This window comes from Nyctibius grandis, chromosome 2 (genome assembly GCF_013368605.1).
Source record: "Nyctibius grandis isolate bNycGra1 chromosome 2, bNycGra1.pri, whole genome shotgun sequence".
Classification (NCBI taxonomy): Eukaryota; Metazoa; Chordata; class Aves; order Nyctibiiformes; family Nyctibiidae; genus Nyctibius; species Nyctibius grandis.
This window is the reverse complement of record NC_090659.1, coordinates 95,408,818-95,422,802: the sequence shown is the minus strand read 5'-3', so window position 1 is coordinate 95,422,802 and position 13,985 is coordinate 95,408,818. Positions and strand designations below refer to the sequence as shown.

The 13,985-nt window shown below is 43.3% G+C and overlaps 1 protein-coding gene across 5 annotated transcripts in view; it reads right to left on the bottom strand.

The window, feature by feature from the left end:
* The window catches only part of FNDC3A (fibronectin type III domain containing 3A), a 139,427-nt gene that overhangs the window by 37,772 nt on the left and 87,670 nt on the right, over window positions 1-13,985 (bottom strand). For all 5 annotated transcript variants that reach the window (XM_068419543.1, XM_068419558.1, XM_068419549.1 and 2 more), the window contains one exon: window positions 11,030-11,088. In XM_068419543.1, coding sequence (XP_068275644.1) covers window positions 11,030-11,088 — 59 coding nt within the window. The remainder of the gene's footprint in view (window positions 1-11,029; window positions 11,089-13,985) is intronic.

The window sequence follows — 13,985 nt, the reverse complement described above, 5'->3', positions numbered from 1 at the left end:
GGAGTGGAACAGAGCAATGACTAAAACATGTCCTGACAGCGTGAGAAACCAACTGCCCTGCCACTATTGCCACCTCCATCAGGCCTGATGGATGCCATGATTAGCTGCACCCCAGCTGGTGCAACAGCAGTTTGGGGTGCAGCAGGCAGGGACCCACAGCTTGGGTGGGCACATGTGACCTGGTGGGGAGCTTTCTCAATGGCCTGCGGATTAGCAGATTGTAGGGAACAACAGATTTTAGGGAATAACACAGTTACAAGTAAAGCTAAAGCACCCACGTCTCCCAAAGGAGACGTGCAGTTAGAGGCACCCACGCTCTCAGAAGAGTGGGTGCTGCCTGAAACCCACACATGCCTCAAGGGGCCGGGGATGCCCATATTTCTGTAGGTCAGTGCATGGGTGCGTGCATGTGATTACAAATTTTTAGGGTCAGTTATAGAAGGAAGCCTAGAAATTTGTGCGTGTTTATTAATATTGCACGTCTGCCATTGTGGCTTATATGTTGCACCCGTCTACTACTTCACAGAATCATAGAATCATTTTGGTTGGAAAGAACCTTTAAGATCATCAAGTCCAACCATTAACCTAACACTATCAAGTCCACCACTAAACAATATCCCTAAGCACCACATCTACAGGTCTCTTAAATACCTCCAGGGATGGTGACTCAACCACTTCCCTGAGCAGCCTGTTCCAGTGCTTGATAACCCCTTCGGTGAAGAAATTTTTCCTGATATCCAATCTAAACCTCCCCTGGCGCAACTTGAGGCCATTCCCTCTCGTCCTATCGCTTGTTACCTGGGAGGAGAGACCAACACCTACCTCACTACATCCTCCTTTCAGGTAGTTGTAGAGAGCAATAAGGTCTCCCCTCAGCCTCCTTTTCTCCAGACTAAACAATCCCAGTTCCCTCAGCCGCTCCTCATCACATTTGTGCTCTAGACCCTTCACTAGCTTCGTTGCCCTTCTTTGGACTCGCTCCAGCACCTCAATGTCTTTCTTGTAGTGAGGGGCCCAAAACTGAACACAGTATTCAAGGTGCGGTCTCACTAGTGCCAAGTACAGCGGGACGATCACTTCCCTAGTCCTGCTGGCCACACTATTTCTGATACAAGCCAGGATGCTGTTGGCCTTCTTGGCCACCTGGGCACACTGCTGGCTCATATTCAGCCGGCCATCGACCAATATCCCCAGGTCCTTTTCCACCAGGCAGCTTTCCAGCCACTCTTCCCCAAGCCTGAATCATTTCACAAGAGAATTTCCAATCATTTCATAAGAGAATTGAAAACACATTTCATTATATGAAATTACTAGTTTTACAATATGACTGTAATATGTATCTATTTTGGGAATAATTGCTTTTGAAAATCTGTTACGAGAGTATCAGAAACAAAATACTATCTTCACAACCTGTGCTCTTAAATTGCTATAATCTACTGAACTAAAAACCTGAATGGGTCAACTTCAAGAATGAAGCAGAGAGGAGATGACTTACTGATAACAGACAAACAGAAAGGAGGAAAAAAAAAATCAAACAAGATGAGCCTCAATGTCTTGGAACTAATGCCACTAAGCCCTTATAGGCTAACAGGACTGTACATCACATCCTGAAAGGGATCAAATGCTAGTTAGGATTACCCACTGAATTTCTTGGAAACACAATTCAAAGTTTGGTAAGAGAAATTCCACTATAATATTGATGCAGTCACAAACTACACTAACTACAACCACCTCAGTAGAATTCTAGCACTTCTGGAAGTCTTTGGAGTTGTGGGAAGCATCTGGGGTGGTAAAAGCTCCCTCTCAGACAACCGTAATCCCTCCCTCATGTGTTGCACAAGGCAGCAGGGGATACTGAAGGAAAGAAGTGTAGGTTCCTGGAGGACCTACTACGCTCCAGAAGTAGTAGGTCCACTGTAAGATGATCTATTCCCATGTTTAGCTACCTTAACAACTGAAATTTTTTTCCTAATGTTGAGGCAGTCTCTCTTTTACTACCAGCTAAGCCTACTAGTCCTAGACACCATGGAGTTGAACATTAGATCTTCCCTTCCTTTCTGCAGTTGTTTCTTACGTATTTGAAGACTGTTCGCATTTGTGTCTCGCCTCACTTACCTAAATCTTGATCATTCTCACTGTTCTTATCTCCTGCTGTTTCATTATCTTCAGTGTTTTGCCCAGAACTGCCCAGAACACGCCATCTAACACTTTACTAAAGCCAAACTGCCTTATACACTTGACAGATTACGTTTGTCTTCATACATCTTAGTCTGTCTATCTTTTACACTGGAGAAGTAATGTGGTTGGTATGAGTGCAAGGTGGCGTTACATCTTATTGGAACGTTAAAAGGTTTCAACTGTTCAGTACAGAGAGAGCAGGGAGAGTGGGAGGGAGATCAAAGACAACATTACAGACTACAGAGTAAGAGACAACCCACAGGACTTCAACGAGTAAAATTAAACCCAGAGTATTAGCATAAACAGAGAACAGGGTGAAATGTTCCTTAAATCTCTGACTGGATGAAAAGTTGTTATCCCAAGTTACTCCCCCAGGGCAATGTTTGTTGGTCAACTCATGTAAACCTTCCATGAGACTTCTAAAATAACAGATGACAACTGTTAACACAGTAACTGTAACACAAATACAGGCTGGGCAGAGAATGGATTGAGAGCAGCCCTGAGGAGAAGGACTTGGGGGTGATGGTTGACAAGAAGCTCAACATGAGCCAGCAGTGTGTGCTCGCAGCCCAGAAGGCCAACTGTACCCTGGGCTGCATCAAAAGAATCGTGGCCAGCAGATCGAGGGAGGCGATTCTCCCCCTCTACTCCACTCTCGTGAGACCCCACCTGGAGTACTGCGTTCAGCTCTGGGGGCCCCAACATAAGAAGGACATGAAGCTGTTGGAACGAGTCCAGAGCAGGGCCACGAAGATGATCAGAGGGCTGGAGCACTTCTCCTATGAAGAGAGGCTGAGAGAGTTGGGGTTGTTGAGCCTGGAGAAGAGAAGGCTCTGGGGAGACCTTCTAGCAGCCTTCCAGTACCTGAAGGGGGCCCACAGGAAAGTGGGAGAGGGACTTTTTACAAGGGCATGTAGTGATAGGACAAGGAGTAACAGTTTTAAACTGAAAGAGGGGAGATTTAGATGAGCTATGAGGAAGAAATTCTTGACTGTGAGGGTGGTGAGACACTGGCACAGGTTGCCCAGAGAAGCTGTGGATGCCTCCTCCCTGGCAGTGTTTAAGGCCAGACTGGATGAGGCTTTGAGCAACCTGGTCTAGTGGAAGGTGTCCCTGCCTGTGGCAGGGCGGTTGGAACTAGATGATCTTTAAGCTCCCTTCCAACCCAGACCATTCTGTGATTCTATGATAATGAAGCAGTATTAGGTACCAAGCTAAAAAACAGTGACTATGGAGGTTGTCCTGGTTGTTTTACTTTGTGTAAACAGAGTATGTGACTGAAGAATATTACAAAGACCTGAAGCTTTCCTGTGGCCAATTTGCCAAAGCTTAAAAGCAACAGTCAGTGAAATTGAACATGATCAGAAATGCAAAGTGAAAGCATTCACAGAAGCTGGGAATATAAGGACATCCTTAAGGTGCATAAAAAGCTGCAATGTATAAAAACTATATAAATTCTCTATACATACAGATGTACACATATGCATATGGGGAAAAGGAAAAAATATGTTAGTGAATAAGCTACAATTGACCAGTTAAAAGAGTCAATGAAACAAAAACAGGTAGCAGGATTAAAGACAAAAAGATATTGAAATAAAAAAAATCTATCAGGAAATCTCCCAAGTCAGGCACTGCTCTATTATTGGTGGATATAGAATTAAAACTGTAAAATGTAATGGAAGAAAGAAAAAAGCATTTAACAGTTATTTCCATCCTGCATTTGCAACGAGGCAGAAATCTGTATCCATCTTACGTAACCTTGTGGCTGGAATACAAAATTTACAACCTGCAGCAAAGTCACTGGGCCCAGTAGATGGTGCCCAGTGAAACTGAACAGTCTGCAGTGAACCAGGCGGTCACGTTAAACTTCTGGCTCCTTGTCAGTGATGCACACTCACATTAAACCAAGGAACAGCGAGAAGCCAAGCCTAAACTAGTAAGCCTTGCTGAGGAGCACTGGGGAGTGAACTACTTATGGAATAAGCTTTAAGAGGCAAATACCTGAGAGCCTACGAGAAGGTGCTCAAGGGCAGAAGGAACAGAACAAGAGGTACAACACTTAACTCTTTGGCAGGGATAAATACTGGAAATGATTTCCAATCCTGTCCCTCACACACCTGAATCCCCCTGAAGCTGCTACCTTCTTCATTTCTGCAGCCCCAGAACACGGGAGCAGGGGACTGTGGGGTCCCCAAAAATAAAGCTTGTGTGTGAGGGGTCAGTAATCAGACAAAAAGAAGAGAGGCAGTATGAGTGGGACTGTGTAACATCAAGGTTTGAATTCACATATACAGGTGTATGAGTATTTTCAATCACTCTCAGTTGCTAAAAAATTTTTTAAAAATCACAGCTGCAAGCACCGACAAGAGAGAATCAGAGAATGTAACTTAAGTCCTTTTCAACTCATTTATAAAACATGTACTGCTTTTCAGATTCAACTTCCAGCTAAGAGAATGATTCTTAAAAATAAGTCTAGGTCAGGCTATACTCTTCCTCACAAGACTATTAATAAAGGACAAAATCCAACTATGAAAAGATTAACAATTGCTAAAATGAAGATTTCCTGTAAATAACTTTTCTCTATTGTATATATCCACTATGGCAGTCTTAGATTACAACAGCATATACTATTTCAACACAAAACTCCAGCTTCACATGATGCAAGCATACAACAGTAATTCAATTGTCCTTTATCAATCTTGTCCTTTATCCTTGATGTTCAATAATATCCCAATACTTGACTTTTTGAAAACTAGCCAGGGCTCTATTATAGAAAAGACTTACTGAAGTTTCAGAAATTCCTGTCAGTTCTCCAGCACAAAACACTAGCATATTTTCAAAAAATCTCTGTGATATAAGGAGGAAAAAAGTATTTTTGAAGAACAAAGATTAAGATCTGAAGAATCCACTATTCTTAGGTGCCCTGAGACACTCTGGAGTGGCTTCTTCAGAAAACTTGGCATAACTTATTACTTTGTATTCTTATTCAAGCAGCTGCAATTGATTTTGGTTGCACCTCTGAGCACTGTGTGCTTCTCAAAGCAGAGTACAATACTTGAGTCAGGCCCTAGCACTGATGAAACTAAGAGGTGGGCACATCTTCATTAGTGATCCAGCTTGCGAAAGTGAATGTCCTCATTAACTATACTACACTTGCCATTTGGGTCAAACAAAAGAGCAGTTTTACCATGTGCAAGCAGATTGCATTCACAGTGACACAAGGTACTTAACTGGTGAGTGAGGGCCATCATGTTCTAAAAGCCTGCAAGCATACTCAGAACATGCACGAACCACAAAACACGATGCTCTCCCAAGGGATTCATATGCTTTATAACCAACCCTCAAATTCTGAGTTCCTGTTGCCTCTCCTTATTACATACTCAGCCTTCTGTTCCACCCTTCATTTTGCTTTTGCCTTTTCAGGTCCTCTTGTCTTCACTTCTGCTTGCTTTGCTATTTGGTTAATGGACACGACAGCTAGTGCAGACTCTGCTCAAACGCTAAGGACTCAGCATGGTGCAACCTGCAGAACCACTCCAACTTACATCTGGGTATAAGAAGTTCAAGACTTCCCTAAGTAGAAGGGTCATCTGGTGGCAGTCCCACATTACCAACTTGACTAACACTGCCATTTATGAAAAGACTGGGAATCCATACAGAGAAACATTGAAGAAAATGATAACATATTCATAAAAACATCTAGTGGGAGTCCAGAGGCAGCAAAGCTGATGTGCCCTGTACTGTGCAGAATTGAGAGAGATCTGTGAATGAAAGCACACCGTGGAGCCCCACCAGCTGACTTAGATGTGCATGCCCTGGACCTGGGCATTAAGACATGGGACAGTCCAGGAGAGGTCATAGTCTTCAGCACTACTCTGGGCTTTCTGGAGCAGGATACGGTGCAATGGATGCTGTACTGAACAGCACTTGTATGATCATCTGATCATATGACCGCCACCACAGCCAGTATCTAGTATTGCCTGTGTCAGCACTGAAGTTCAACCAGGGAACAGTGTGTTTATGATCCATCAAGAAAAGCATCATGGCACAATCCTCACAGTGAATGCTTTGAGCAAAACATTAATCAAAACCCTGCAGGAATATTTCTGATGAGAATTACAAACAAGAAGGTGTGAAAAAACACAATCTCCTGGTTCACTTGTGGTAGGGTGAGAAAAATGCTTCCTTGGAGAAACTGTGCGAGGGTTGCTTCCGATCCTGCAAGGCCTAAGTAGGTAACATAGCCTCCCTTTCTCTTATCATGTCACACTTCCCCAAACTGCAACATCAGCTAGTCTTCTATCCACCCACAGCCCTGACAGTCCCTTGCTTTTGCAAAGCATAAGCCTCTCCAAGTGCTGGAAATTTGGCTTTTTGCCGTGTGTACACTGTCTAGTCTGTAGCAGACTACTACTGCCAAGCCTGTGATGTCTTCTGAGGTCTGCAAGAGATCACTCATAGACACACAGCCACATGCAATGACGTTCAGCTAAGGACATGGTGGGGAAGGGAAATAGTGTGCTTGCCTAAAAGGCATAGACGGCTGAGTGCTGGAAGGTGGAAAGAAGTGAAAGAAAACAAGACAGTACTGGCACTCCACTGCTTTTTGATAAGTCATAAGCAACATCGCCGAAGACTCCACCTGTTGATCATACTTCTCACAGTCTCACTCTAACCACCCCAGGAAGCTCAGAGTTGTCATTCCCCTTGGCAATACAGCCACTGATGACACCCCAGACTTGGATGGCATCCTGTGTGCCCTGACCACTGGCAAAGGACGGTGCATACATCTTCTAGAGAACTAACTGGTCCCCGTACTTCTAGTCAGGACAGAAAGGATCATCCACATTCTCATGAAGTTAAGAAGGGCATAGCAAGCACTTATGATCTGAGAGCCACTGAGAACGCTGTTGTCCAGCATGCCCCAGTGACAGCACTGTCTTGTAGTAAGCTAACCTTGCAGCAAAATTTGTTTCTGCATCCATTCTGATAGAGTATGTGGCTAAACTAGGCACATGCTTCCTTGTTGAGACAGATTCTCACGACTCAAAGTCAAAAGGGGTCAAAAACACCAGTCTCTTTAGCTACACAGCCCTGATCCATTCCCAAAGCAGGTATGTTTTGTACAGTGAATAGCAGGGACCAGCATGTTGCTGTTAAAAAAAACAAAACCAAAAGGTGACTGTAATCTTGAGCCCAACGGACCAGCATTAGTACGAAATCTTTCCTGCTTCACTTTGAGAACAGAATAGAATTCTTCTAACAGTATTTTGATGCATATTTTCCTGGACTATGTGTATGTGTGTGTATATACATATTATTTCTATTTTTATATATATTTTTATTTTTTTTTAATAGCAAATGACTTCCTTAAATTCTTTCTAGCACCATCCTACAGCAAGTCTGGAGCCTTTAGATCCACTGCACAAGTCTCTACTGCTTGATCTAACAGAGTGATAGCAACAGGTGTTTGCCAACATCTGTGGAGATGAGATGCATACCTGGGCAGTGAAACAACAAGCAGCAAAACAAAACCTCTGCTGGTAGGACTTTGCACGTACTTGCTGTCAAAAGAAAGATGAGATGTGGGAAAGCTGGATTACATTCCAGGTCCTGGATAAAAATCAGTGCTATCAGATGTAGACTTACATTCATTTCTTATAGCCACAACCCCTTCTGACCCTTTTTCTCCAGCTTCTCTAAGTCTGGTCCTAATCAATGGTTCTTCATTCCAGTCTGTACTCCTTGTTTACTCCACCGCAGACTCCAGCTCTTTAGCCTCTCAGTAAAATTCTGGTATCCTTGTTTTGCCAATCTTCATCTTTCTCAGGCAGTTTCAGTCCCTTGCTACTACTGCCCACTATCCCCACCACTCTCAATCTTACGAACAAGATGTTCAGACTCCCATCATCCTTTCATTATCAGTCTGCTAGTAAAAATAGCAAACAGAAAAGCTACTTGCTCTCCATCTTGTTTTTCCAATAGTTCACACCTACTGTTCTGTTTGTTCCTGGTCTCATTTTCTCATCTTAGACTCCTCATCTATTTTAGGATCCCTCAAGTCTTGATTGTCTTTCAGACCTGTGCTCCTTGTCAGAGTTGTCTCTTCTCCTCTCACTTCCTTTCTCCCCCACACCTTAATCCCCCTTAAGCTTTCTTTTCAGTCCCAGTTTCTTCAAAAATTCTTTTTATTGCCCCTCTACTAGCTCTTAAGTGCTGCTGAACTTCACTGTCCCAGATACTATCTACACCACAGCAAGAGCTAGGATCAGCTAACTCCTCTCCATTTCTTCATCTCAGCTCTCTCAACCGTTTTTTATAGGCCACAACAACCCCATGCAGCTCTACAGGCTGGGGAAAGAGTGGTTAGAAAGCGGCCTGGCAGAAAGAGACCTGGGGGTGCTGATCGACAGCTGGCTAAACATGAGCCAGCAGTGTGCCCAGGTGGCCAAGAAGGCCAATGGCATCCTGGCCTCTATTAGAAATAGTGTAGCCAGCCGGTCTAGGGAAGTGATCGTCTCTGTACTCAGCACTGGTGAGGCCGCCTCTTGAGTACTGTGTCCAGTTCTGGGCCCCGCACTTCAAGAAAGACGTTGAGGTGTTGGAGCAAGTCCAGAGGAGGGCAGCCAAGCTGGTGAAGGGTCTGGAGGGTCTGTCCTACGAGGAACAGCTGAGGGAGCTGGGGTTGTTTAGCCTGGAGAAGAGGAGGCTCAGAGGTGACCTTATTGCCGTCTACAACTACCTGAAGGGAGGTTGTAGTGAAGTGGGAGTTGGCCTCTTCTCCCGGGCAACTAGCGATAGAACAAGAGGACGCAGCCTCAAACTTCGCCAGGGGAGGTTCAGGTTGGACATTAGGAAGAATTTCTTTTCAGAAAGGGTTATTAGACATTGGAATAGGCTGCCCAGGGAGGTGGTGGAGTCACCATCTCTGGATGTGTTTAAGAAAAGACTGGACATGGCACTTAGTGCCATGGTCTAGTTGACAGGGTGGTGTCAGGGCAACGGTTGGACTCGATGATCCCTGAGGTCTCTTCCAACCTGGTTGATTCTGTGATTCTGTGAATCAGACACCTTCCACCTCCATGCTGCTTAGCCACCAAAGACACAGGGGCACTGAAGACATGTTAACCCATTCTGATGCTTGGACACAGCAGGATGACAAGCATTCAGGACTTTCTCTGTAATTACAATCCCTGCTCAGCCCTTGGAGCATCAGAGAATCACAGAATGGTTGAGGCTGGAAGGCACCCTTGAAGGTCATCTCGTCCAACACCCCTGCTCAAGCAGGGTCACCTAAAGTCAGCTGCCCAGAACCATGTCCAGACAACTTTTCACTATCTCCAAAGAGGGAGTCTCCACAAACTCTCTAGGTAACCTGTACCAGTGCTCATTAATTCTCACAGTAAAAAAGTGTTTCCTGATGTTCAGAGGGAACCTCCTGTGTTTCAGCTTGTGCCCATTGCCTCTGGTCCTAATGCTGGGCTCACTGAAAAAAGTCTGGCTCCATCCCCCTTGCACTCGCCCTGCATATATCTACACACATTGATAAGATCCCCCCTGAATCTTCTCTTCTGCAGACTAAATAGTCCCAGCTCTTTCAGCCTCTCCTCACCAGGCTGTAAAGCAACATATGAAAGAAGAATCAAGACCGGGGCACTAAAACTGGTGCCAGATTGTCTGAGAGGTGAAGAGGAGAAGGTATGTAGCTGACAAATGGCAATGTTGGAAGTCCAATGATCATTCCATCTGACCGTTTTTCCTTCTTCATCTTCTTTTCTCTGTATGTTCTTCCCTTCATAAAGGTTTTCTCTTCTTTACTAGTTACATGAAGTGTGTGTGTGAGTGTATGCACATGAATGGTGTGGTAAGCTGAGAACTGACAAAGGATGAAAGGGTGCCTGATTATGGAGGAAGTAGCTGACTGGACAAACCCACAGCAAGCTCCTCCTGGAGTTTCAGTCGCATGGACTTTTTGTAATTTGTAATAGGGAACAGAGACTGTTTTTACTCAAGCAAGCTGGTGGACTGAGGATTGAGGTGCAGATTTTTGGAAAAGCTGTGTAAATCCTCACAGAAAGGTTAGGATCAGGGAGGGTCCAGATGATGAAAGAAAAGAACACAGGCCTGTTCTAAAATGCAAGGAATGGCTGAATTTGGCAACAGTGCTTTCAAGAGTCTTTACACAGAACGACAGTTCTACAAACTGAAAAGGAATCGGTAGATTTTCAAGCAGGTAAATCAGAAGCCCGCTGCTGACAGTCACCTTCCTTGGTGAATGTTATGTCTCTCTTCCCTGGAGGTGCCAGAGATTCTTAAAGAGAAATCTGCATAGTTTTTCTTTATTTTTCAAATAAGATTTTCCAAAAATCTCATTTTTGGTGAGGTTTCCAAAACATCACCAGGTATCTCTCATCCCTAGAGATACCTGGTGTGTAAAATTGTTTCCTGAACAGTTAAAACTAAACAATGTTACAGGAAACTGAGAACAGACTTTACAGCAAGAGATGATTTTAAGTATCACGTTATGTTAAGCATCATCATTATGTTACTGGCAATGTTACAAGCTCTTTCTATATATATATTTTTTTATAATTCTGTTAATACTGAGATTTCACAGAGTGGCCAAGCAGAAGAATTCCACATAATAAGTATCAAGACAATTTTAGCTTCATAAATGTTAATATACTGAAAATTACTTTGGTCATTTACATTTCAGTGACTGGAAGTTAAGAGAGTTTTCTTCAGTGCGGAAAGTTAAAGATCCTTTAAACTTGGAGAGAAAAAAGGAGGTGTAACTGTATAAACCAGCAACAGATATATCCTGATTGTATGGAAAACTTTATTTACTTACCACTGGCTTGGCTATATTAGAAAGAAGTGCTTCAAGTGCTTTTGTTTCTTCATCCTTTTCTTAAAAAATAAAATCAAAGCAAACAGAAAGTACCCATGAATATTGTTCGGTGACTTTACAGTGAAATACCTCTTCAAATTCAACAACTGTGCATAGACTAAAGTATGTATAAAATAAAACACCTTGCCAATTTGCATTCATCTAGAGCAACATAAAACCAAAAAAGCTCCCAAAAAGGTTGTTTATATAAAACTATTTCTAAATCCATTCTATGATTTAATGGAATACAGAAAGCCTAAACAAACTACTGCTCTGGAGAACTTAAGCTCTTGGCTGAGATCTCCTATAAATTTCTCTTTGGCGGTAGACGCAGTCAAGTTACAGTACTTTAAATATGTTACTACACATCATGTGGAGGACTACTGGTAACACTGTTGGCCTTCCTCAACTGCAAGGACAAACCTTAGCTTAGCCTTCAGTTACACCTCAGGGAAAGAATCTAAGGTGTTTGTTTCAGCTGAAGGTATAGCTGAGCTTTATAGAGGACTCAGTTTATAGAAAGTGTTTTAATGTGCTTTCTCTCACACACTATTAAAATTTTATTATCTCAATAGTGTAAGTGAACAGTTTTGAAGGTGTGGCCCAGCATTTTTAATTCACTTAATTCATTTTAATTCACTTTAATTCTGCCTTAAACTAGAAAGAAAAATAAAAGAAAAATAAAGCCTGATAAAATTCTTTAAAAAACACGTCAAATCTACTTACAACTTTGTATTTCTAAGTTTATAACTAATTAAATGCATTTCTGACTTCTGTTTGTTATCACAAATCTAAGTCACAGTACATAATTCTCCAAAATGTCTCCTGAAAGAAATAATTTTGAAAAGTGGACATCTCCATTTTTCATGTAAAATACTTCTAAGGAACCGTTAACATAAATTTCATAACATATGTAAGCAGCAGTACATTTTATCACCCGTGCCTTGGTCAAGTTAGCTTACACTTAAATACCAACTAACAGAAAGTAAGCTGAAGCCAAGACAAATGTCACTTGAACTGCAGAGACAAGTATTCACTCAAGTTTGGAGCAACAGTTTCCAACTTCTGAATTGAGGTTGTATCTCAAAGGTGTCCCTTGGTACTAAGCTTTCACATAGTATCATCTACACAAGTTTTTAAACAGCTCTTTTAGGCTGTGATTTCCTGGTCTTAGTTAGCCATACTTTCTTCACGTTCTTTTTGGTTTACAGCAATCTAATATACATTGGCACAAAATCATCATCTCAAAGCAAACTTCAATGAGTTGAGGAAATCATGGCTTGTTTCCCTCAGCATCACTAGTTACAACTCCCTATTCTGAGAAAATTGTACTTGGCTGATGACAAGTCTCTGACGTGTTCTGAATCTGAAATGCCATGCTAGGGACCGGACAGTTGCATAGTGACACATCACCAGATTCAACAACGACTGTATCACCAAGACTGAGTGATTTCAGTCCATTTATAAGACCACAAGCTTTCCAGTGAAATAAAGGTACTACTAATAAACACACTCCCTGTGGTGGTGTCTTAGAAAACATGAACTCACACAGACTAGTGTGAGGACCAATCTTTTTCTAAAAAGGCATTTCAATAATGAGTTTGTAGGGACAGGCATTATGTGAATTATAAATAACAGTCTCTCTTTTACAAAGTATTCCTCTTTAGCAAGTTGAATGTAGGTTTCCTGTATCAGACACCTGGTTCTTTCCATGTTTTCTGCAATATCAAGCAGGCCACCAATGTTCAGTGATTCCTTAGAATGTAAGCACCAATAACTCCAGACAAAGCACAGATTTTTTCTCTAAACAGTGTTATGAAGTATGACTAATAAGATTTGCTCAAATCTACACAGAGACTTGCATGCCAGCAGTTTTGTTCCCTTAGGCCCATTGTTCCAATGTGAGGAGCATGTCGATTCGGAGAGCTTTAAACTAGATTCGAAGGTAGTAGCTGGGCTTGCACCACTGGGGCAACGCTCTAGTGTTGAGGTAGACCAGGAGGCCCCCCATCCCCCTAGGGTGAAATCGGTGTGCTCAGCTCGCTCCCTGAAATGCCTGTACACCAATGCACGCAGCTTGGGGAATAAACAGGAGGAGTTGGAAATCCGTGTTCGGTCGGGGGGCTATGATCTAGTGGCAATTACAGAGACTTGGTGGGACGCCTCGCATGGCTGGAATGTGGTCGTGGATGGCTATGTCTTGTTCAGGAAAGACAGGCCGCTAAGGAGAGGTGGTGGAGTTGCTCTTTATGTGAGTGAGCAGCTAGAATGTATTGAGTTCTGTCCAGGGGCGGATCAGGAGCGAGTTGAGAGTTTGTGGGTGTGAATTAAGGGGCAGGCTGGCAGGGGTGATACTGTTGTGGGTGTCTATTACAGGCCACCAGATCAGGATGAGGAGGGTGATGAGGCCTTCTACAGGCAGCTGAGAGCAGTCTCACAATTACAGGGCCTGGTTGTCATGGGGGATTTCAACTACCCTGATATTTGCTGGGAGGCCTACTCAGCCAGCCATCCTCAGTCCAGGAAGTTCCTCCAGTGCATTGATGATAACTTTCTGATGCAAATGGTGGATGAGCCAACTAGGAGAGGAGCGCTGCTGGATCTTATCCTCACTAACAAGGAGGGTCTGGTTGAAGAGGTGAAGGTTGAGGGCAGCCTTGGTTGTAGTGACCATGAGATGGTAGAGTTCAGGATCTCATGTGGCAGGAACAGAATAGCTAGCAGAATCACAACCCTGGACTTCAGGAGGGCCAACTTTGGCCTTTTCAAGCAATTGCTAGGGGAAATCCCATGGGACAGGGTACTGGAAGGTAAGGGGGCTCAAGATAGTTGGTTAGCATTCAAGGACTGCTTCTTCCGAGCTCAAGATCAGAGCATCCCAACAAGTAGGAAGTCAAGGAAGGGTTCCAGGAGACCT